Below are 7903 nucleotides of genomic sequence, written 5' to 3'. Positions count from 1 at the left end.
GTTCTGAGTTGCTGATAGTTTAAAGTTATATTCCAGCTTGGACCGGGGTGAATGAGCGCACCTTCGTCGCCGTGAAGCCGGACGGCGTGCAGCGGAAGCTGGTGGGGGAGATCGTGCGTCGCTTTGAGAAGAAAGGGTTTAAGCTGGTGGGCCTCAAACTTGTGCAGGTATGAATAATGCTACGTTCAAACACACGATAAAGGTTGGTTTATTTATTTGTCTGTTTGGTTAATCCAAGTTAAAAATAAAAAAATACATTTATATGGAGACATGAACATGACAATAGGGGAAAAAAAGTTTATTAGTAAGAATTGATTGTGCTAAAATACTAATTTATATACAGAAAAAACTAATTTGTGCCTACATGAAACTCATTTATTCTAAAGAAATACACATTTTTGCAAACAAAACAAATGTGTGCCTACAAAATGCTAACTTGTGCAAACTAAGTGCTAATTTGTGCACACAAAATGCTAATTTATGTATACAAAATGCTCACGTACTCACGTAGTACGAAATTATGTACACAAAATGCTAATGTATATACTCAAAATGCTCATTTGTGCTCACATAGAACTAATTTGTGCACACAAAATGCTAATTTATGCCTACAAAATGGTCATTTGTGAACAGAAAATGCTCATTTTTGTGCACAAAATTCTAATTTGTGCTCAGAAAATACTAATTTTTGTGCACAAAATGCAAATGTATGTACTCAAAATGTTAATTCATGCTTACGTAGTACAATTTTTTATACACAAAATTCTAATTTTTGACTACAAAAATGCAAAAAATAATAATTTGTGTGCAGAAAATGCTAATTTGTGCACCTAGTATGCTAATTTGTGCGCAGAAATCGCTAATTTGGTCCTACAAAATGCTAATTTGTGTAAAGTAAATGTTAATTTGTGCACACAAAATGCTAATTTGTGCAAATACTATTTTGTGCCCACAAAATGCATAATTGTTTCTACAAAATCCTATTTTGTGCTCAAAAAATAATTTTTTTTAACAAAATGCTCATGTGTGCCCACAAATACTAATTTGTGCACATAAACTCTAATTTGTAACCATAACATGCTAATTTGTCCCTACAAAATACTAATTTGTGAGCACAAAATGATAATTTGTGCCAGAAAAATGATAAAATGCTCATTTATAGCCACAATAGTTTGTCCACACAAATTACTAAATTGTTGCCAAAAAGGCTCATTTGTACTCAAAAATGTCTAAATTGTGGCTGCAAATTATTAATTTTAGGCAACTCTATTATTTTTTTTTTTTTATGTCATGTCCAGGGCTTCATAATTTTAAAATCTGAGCATGTATTTTTATGCTTTGCATCCAGGCATCAGAGGATATTCTTAGGGAACACTACTGGGATCTGAGGACTAAGCCCTTCTACAACAGACTTATAAGCTACATGAGCTCAGGACCAGTTGTTGTAATGGTGAGATGTCCAAGCCATAATTCACAGCCATCCTGCAGCACAATATACTCTTTTCATACTAAGTTGATGGTGTGTTTTGAAAGTTTAGACGAAATCAGTGCATTAAAAACCAAAGTCTAATATATCAATGTGCATTTTTGCGTTTGTTTAGGTCTGGCAGGGCCTGGAGGTGGTCAAGACTGCACGCAAGATGTTGGGGGAGACCAACCCAGCCGAGTCTCTGCCAGGAACCATACGAGGAGATTATTGTGTGGAAGTGGGCAAGTAAGAGCTTTTCCACTCAATCTGGAGTTAGGGGGACTCTGGAGTTGAAGTGAAGTTTTTCATCCTGAATATTTCTGCGGGGTCTGTGTCACAGGAACGTGATCCATGGCAGCGACTCCGTGGAGAGCGCTCAGAGGGAAATCTCTCTGTGGTTTGGTCCGAACGAGCTTCACCGCTGGAGGAGCAGCAGCAGCCAGTGGATCTACTGACAAACGCTGTGTAGAAACTATTCTCTGGTTTGAAATTAGGGTATTATTGTTAAAAAATGATAGTCGTACATCAGACAAATCTGGCTTTGGTGCTTTGTAGCTAGACAATAGTAGAAGGCTTAATTCTGCACTTCTGAATTTGTTACAAGTAGCTGCACTACAGTATTTGATAGATTAATCAAACTGAGTAGAATATTAAAAAAAATACAATTTCAAGTAAACATATCCACAATTTTTTTTATAACAACTTTTCTATACATTTTTGGAGTAAACGTTTATAATCTTTGTAAACAAAGTTTCTCCTTTTTAAGTATAAATCACTACGTTTATTAAAAGTTGTTTTAAATAATCAAAACTGTTTTTAGAATAGAAAATTGTCAAATAAGTTGAAATTCAGTGGTTCGGCAGTGATAACCAGTCTTATTGACTGAATAAGAACTTTTAGAAACCTTTAAAATTTCGTTTTAAGCTTATCCTACATTATAAATGCATTTCTACTTTCACAATTGTTGTATTATCGCATTTTTGTTACTTTGAAATACTTGAATGTAAAGTTTCCAGCTTTTCTAAGGCTTTAAAGCTTATTACGGTTTGTAATTTAGTGCAGAAATCAAGTTTACTTTTACCAAAAATGCAGCTTTTGAATAGAATTTGTGAGAATATCCTTTCAAAAACTCAATAAAACAAAGCTTTTTTATGTCTGTTTTCTTGTGTGCGTTTAAATTGTATTTAAAAAAAAAAAAAACAGATTTGCGTTCGGCACACAAATAAGTTTAATATTTAATCCACACAGAAATCAATGCACAAATTTCCATACTTAACAAAGTGGATGGGCTTCAGTAGAGATTTACAGTATTTCCTGTACATATCATGACAACATGCCGCCTTCCTCTTGCTTCACACCAAACGGTCCAATCAGTAGTAACAGAGAGGGGAATAAGTTATCAACCAAAGCCACCTCTAACAGGACCTTTGAATTTCTACAAACTGCTGCAGATTTCTTTGATATTTCCTGACGTTTCACATCTCGATCCAACCATGGATGCTTGAATTTTTCAAAGCAGAGATATCGTTTCTCTTGTTTTCTTTCCCTTTCATTGATTCATGTTGGGCTTAAAGGAAGATGTGGACAAACTGAGTGGAGAGCAGCAGCTCTGGGGCTGGAGCGGGGCAGCTGAGGAAACTATGAAGGGAATACGGTGTGCTTACAGGGCGAGTACAAGATCATTACAGCGGAGGGAGGTAGTTAGGAGGAGGCTGGGATACAAGGCTCATGATGACAGTTACAATACCCTCCGTGGGGCAGAATTAGGGTGGCAGGCAGATAAGTAGATCAGAGGACTTACATATGAGGCGTTAAAGTTAGAAAGTGATGCGGGGGTATAATAATTACAAGGACAAATGCATGGATTGGAGGGTTGTTTTAGAGCCAAAGGAGAACTTTAACATGACCAGGGATAATTACACAGTTTAGGAGGCTGAAAACCTCTGAGGAGTAGGAAGATATTTAGCAAAAGAGGTGGATGGGCGGTAAAGCCGCTCAAGGTGTCACTCAGGTATATAAGACACCTGCCAGACGATGATGTGGCTTCGCTCGGCTTTGCTTAGAGCAGGTTTCATCTGTGAGGCACCGGCACTCTCCCCTTCCTCTGTCTCATCATCCTCCCCGTCACCTAGAAAAGACAAACAGCTGATGATAAACTGTTTCTATTGCAAGAAGGAGCCTGTCTGCCACAAAAAACTTTGCACAACCTGATTTCTGTAAACCAAAATGCATGATGTGCAGTACTTCCCACTACTGAACACTAGAGGGCACTGTTTCACATTTTCATTTATCGTGGAATAATATAAAGTAAAACTAAACCATTGTTGGATATATTTACGCATACATAACTGTTAATCTTTTTTCTGCTTTGAAAATTTATAATATTAAATAATCTTCTACAAAATACTCTTTTTCTGATGATATATGAAGTAAAAAAGCTTAAATTGTAGTATTTCTTTATTTAAATCATTGTGAATCAGCAGCAGAAGAAAAAATCCTGTTTGAAAAGCTTGTAGTTGTGACATAGAAAACACTAGCATCGGGCTCAAAACTGTCGGCTGTATAGCTCCAATATTCTTCGCCGTTTTTATTGCACCAGTAAAGTTAAGGTGGAGAGTTGTGAGTGGCTGCAAACTAGCAGAGAGCACATAAAGAGATGGGTGATGGGAAGTGGGGGCGACATTGCTCCTTACTCATGTTTCTAATGAACTACTGCAGAAACTATCCAAGAGGTTTTTTTTTTTAATTTGGGATAAAAATGGCATCATCATAATTAAAGCACTTACAATATATCAAAAGATGCTCAGAGTGAGTCTTTAAAATATTTGCACGCTTTCTGTTGTCTTTTGATAGGTGTTGCTCACCTATACGAAAGTCGATGTAACCTTCTCCTCCACTCAGCACCAACACATTCTGAACACTCTGAGCTTCATTCTCAGTGGGAGCTGTGGAGCTCTGTCCCTCTGTTGGACTGTCCAGAACACTCCCGTTTAGGGTGGCCAAAACATTGCCTGTCACAAAAAAAAAAAAAAAGGGATATTTAATTTCTTCTAATACGGTGGTTTCTGTTGTGTTGCCAGTTTGTATCGAGTAGGTGTCATGAACGTACCCGGTACAGAGACGAAAAACTTGACAGCATCTCGGTGTCCATGGAAACAGAGCTGGGCCTGCGCCATAGAGCAGTAGGGGATGAAGCTGCCGCTGCTCTTCTCAGAGCCATCATCCCCGTACACATGGATCACCCCACCCGATGTGGGAGACACCTTATTGGCTGATGGAAGAAACAAGAGAAACATTTACTTACATTCGTAAAAACACAAACCCCTTGCAGAGAACCAGAACTCTCACAGAACTAAATGAGTACACCTGACCTGCAGCAACGGAACACATATGTGCGACTGCATGCACTGCCACTGACAAAACACAGACTGAGCTTGCAGGTTTGACCGGGTGGGAACAGTTACAATCACGACAGCAAAGAGGTAGGGAGCGCTCCCACTTACCCCTCAAACCCAGGAGCTGTCCCCGGTGTAGAACCACCGCTTTGGAAGAGGAGGAAGAGGGTGGAGGGAAAGCATGAGAAAGAGGACAGGAACAGGAATAGTTACGACCGTTGAGGAAGGGAGGAAAAGCGGAGGTGGAAAGAGTCGAGGAGAAAAGAAGGGAGCCGAAGAGGAACAGATAAACAGTGCTGCAGTAGGTGGGGCAAAGTTTAACCCCTCACTCCCTAAAAATGTATCATTTATTCCAGTAAATCAAGCAAATCAATTTACTTACATGAACAGATTTTTTTCTACATAAGAAAAAAATGTTGAAAGTTGTCGAAATAATTATTTTTTTAAACGCTCGTCTAGGGTTTTAGTTTATTTTGAACCACCACTCACTCTCCGTCAGAGGGATGGAGATGATCACTCCATTTCCAGTTCCCACCCAGAGGCGATTCCCACCAATCAGAAGGGCTGTGATCCGCACAAAGGAGAATCCCAGCTTGCCGGTTCCTGCATTTCATAAACGCCCGTTAAGATGCAACACGAGTGAGAGACGTGTTCGGACAAAAATCAGAACTTACCCAACATTTTGCTGACGTACGGCTCGATGTCTACATCCTGGAGGTGTTGGTGTGTGTGCGCGTGGTACAGCCGCAAGGTGGAGTCCAGCCGGATAGACACCCACACCCCGTCGCCAATCCACGCCAGCTGCCGCACCTGGCTTTCCCTGCGAGGGTGAGCGTCGAACGATTTCTGTGAAACAAAAGGCAGACAGAATCAGCGCAAAGATGACTGGAGCTTAGAAGGAAGCTCTAGCTGGCTCACCTCGATCTGCATGCTTTTTGGTTGAATGACATGAATCTTGTTCTTGTAGCCGCACCACACTTTGTCGTGGACGACGGCCATGCAGCGGATGGAGTGGTGAGGTCGCCCCAGGTCCATGAGGTGATAGTTGGACAAATCCCACTGACCATCTTTTGGAAAAAAACACACATTTTCAAACACTCCATGCACTCTTGGACCCAATTAGTAAAGCTGATTATTTTTACGTCGAAGAAAATTAGCATTAAATTAGTCATTTTTTTTCTTTTTATAACAAGTAAAACTTTGCAGAGAAATCCAACAAATCTTGATGCCAGTACCCTCTGATCTGTGGAATATAGCTAGCGTTCCATCTGCTAGGGCAACCAGTACCCGACCTTTCACATGCCTGCAGAAAAACACAGAAAAGGACCTTTCAGAGACCCGGACATACATACATGTGTAGAAACGTGATGTTATTCTTACACCAAACTGAGCACTGAGTCTTTGAGTTTGATGGAATGGAGACATTTCTTCCAGTTTCCAACAGCTGAATGGACGTAAAGCCTAGCAGAACAAAAAAATAAGAAAGCTTTTCTTAAAAAATAGAATTCTATTTTCAAATATTTTGCTAGGATGTTAGCTCAGACAAGAACTTCTGATGAGCGATTGATTACCAGCCGTTCTGAGCTCCGAGCCACATGGTCGGGGCCACACTGGTGTAGTTCTTGGCTTCCTGGCTTCCATCCTCTGAATCTGTGGGCTGAGAGGCTTCTTCTTTGGACTGACCTGAGCTCCTGTGTGAAGACACACAGCGCAGAGTCTGTATTTTTTCATCTTGGTGCTCACAGTCTGACCTCCTACCTGTCAAAGGCGTCTGCATGCCGAGGCTGGGGGTCGGTGAAGACGTGCTCCGTAAAAGGTCCTGGAGGTCCAGATCTCATCTCCGCCGGGTTAGCGGTCGATTCAGGAACCTCTGTGGCCTCCGTGGCTTCCTCAGCTGACTGGGCGGGGTGAATCTTCCCGTTCGTGGGGGGAGCAGTGGGGGCTAAAAGGCAGCATGGGTGAGATGAACTGGCACTGAAGGAGCATGGTTGTCTCCGATGCGCTCACCTTGTCCTTTGTCCATTATTGGCGTGTCGGTCCGCGAGGAGCAGTTGCTCCGGGCAACGCTGCAGTTGGTGGCGCAGCCGACGAGCGTGATGCCGGCCAACATGCCCTCCACCCCACTGGCATCGTCTCCAGCCCCCGCAACCCCATCACCTGGATCTAACACGATCTCCCCAGCTGGATAATCACTTTCACTTGCAGCTGAAGACAAACATTGAAGGACAGAAGTTCAAAATAAACACTAAACACTGACACACTCCTGAGAGCAACTCTTCTCCTGACCTGGTACGCTGGAGATGCAGAGGACGTGAGCGTTGCAGACGTTGAACTGGTCGACCAGTGACCCGGGCTGGTTGGCGTCGATGATGACCACCTTGCTGGCAGAGTGGGTGCTGGTGAGAATCCACACTCGACTGTTCATGCTGTCCGTCTCCTGAAGCTCCTTTGTCTGGATGAGGAGACGAGAGAGCACACAGGAATAACAGTCAGACAAGCTTTGGGGTGCAATTAGATACAAATCTACTGCGGTTTACCCGGAAAATGTTTCAAGTCCCACTCTGATCATCTTTTGAGGTATTTTAAAGCGTTCCCAGTGGTCTTTGAATTGTGATTATGTGTTTTTTCTCAGTATTTCTCAGAATTTATGTTTATTTTCGCAGTATCGTGATATTATCGATATCGTGAGCCATGTATCGTGTATTGAATCGTATCGTGAGGTACCCAGTGATTCCTAGCCCTAATAGCCCATCAGCTGAAGTTCTTCCTGACATTTTGAGTCCTTTGTTGACTAATGGATATGTGTTTACAGGTTGTGCATTATTAATAGGGTTTCCCCACTGTGCATATTTTGTTTTTTTGCCCACACCTTACTGAATGTTTGTCCCACAGCAATGTTACACGTATATTTGGAATAGGTGGAGTATTTATCTTTCAATTACGACAAGTTTGGATTATTAGCTTCAAAATATAATGTGTAAACCAGCACTTTGAGATGTCCTTTGGAGTGGGTAGGACTCCCAATACATCCTTCAATCTG

The 7903-nt window shown here is 41.4% G+C and overlaps 2 protein-coding genes across 22 annotated transcripts in view; one reads left to right on the top strand and one right to left on the bottom strand.

The window, feature by feature from the left end:
* nme3 (NME/NM23 nucleoside diphosphate kinase 3) overlaps positions 1 to 2619 on the top strand; it is a 3471-nt gene extending 852 nt beyond the window's left edge. For both annotated transcript variants that reach the window (XM_024273123.2, XM_024273122.2), the window contains 4 exons: positions 37 to 167; positions 1349 to 1450; positions 1602 to 1714; positions 1809 to 2619. In XM_024273123.2, the coding sequence (XP_024128891.1) occupies positions 37 to 167; positions 1349 to 1450; positions 1602 to 1714; positions 1809 to 1923 (461 nt within the window). In that variant the 3' untranslated portion in view covers positions 1924 to 2619. The remainder of the gene's footprint in view (positions 1 to 36; positions 168 to 1348; positions 1451 to 1601; positions 1715 to 1808) is intronic.
* Positions 2620 to 2678: 59 nt separating this feature from the next.
* The window catches only part of mapk8ip3 (mitogen-activated protein kinase 8 interacting protein 3), a 25622-nt gene continuing 20397 nt past the window's right edge, over positions 2679 to 7903 (bottom strand). For 18 of the 20 annotated variants that reach the window (XM_024271913.2, XM_024271920.2, XM_024271917.2 and 15 more), the window contains 13 exons: positions 7150 to 7315; positions 6871 to 7068; positions 6622 to 6805; positions 6435 to 6554; positions 6244 to 6324; positions 6099 to 6166; positions 5782 to 5930; positions 5538 to 5709; positions 5353 to 5466; positions 4972 to 5010; positions 4578 to 4739; positions 4333 to 4479; positions 2679 to 3596 (listed from right to left, as the gene is read on the bottom strand). In XM_024271913.2, the coding sequence (XP_024127681.1) occupies positions 3472 to 3596; positions 4333 to 4479; positions 4578 to 4739; positions 4972 to 5010; positions 5353 to 5466; positions 5538 to 5709; positions 5782 to 5930; positions 6099 to 6166; positions 6244 to 6324; positions 6435 to 6554; positions 6622 to 6805; positions 6871 to 7068; positions 7150 to 7315 (1725 nt within the window). In that variant the 3' untranslated portion in view covers positions 2679 to 3471. The remainder of the gene's footprint in view (positions 3597 to 4332; positions 4480 to 4577; positions 4740 to 4971; positions 5011 to 5352; positions 5467 to 5537; positions 5710 to 5781; positions 5931 to 6098; positions 6167 to 6243; positions 6325 to 6434; positions 6555 to 6621; positions 6806 to 6870; positions 7069 to 7149; positions 7316 to 7903) is intronic. The other 2 variants (XM_024271914.2, XM_024271929.2) reach the window with 1 other exon arrangement.

Source organism: Oryzias melastigma, linkage group LG8, assembly GCF_002922805.2.
Source record: "Oryzias melastigma strain HK-1 linkage group LG8, ASM292280v2, whole genome shotgun sequence".
NCBI lineage: Eukaryota > Metazoa > Chordata > Actinopteri > Beloniformes > Adrianichthyidae > Oryzias > Oryzias melastigma.
Note: the sequence above shows the minus strand (reverse complement) of the source record. Positions and strands in the feature narration are given on the sequence as shown.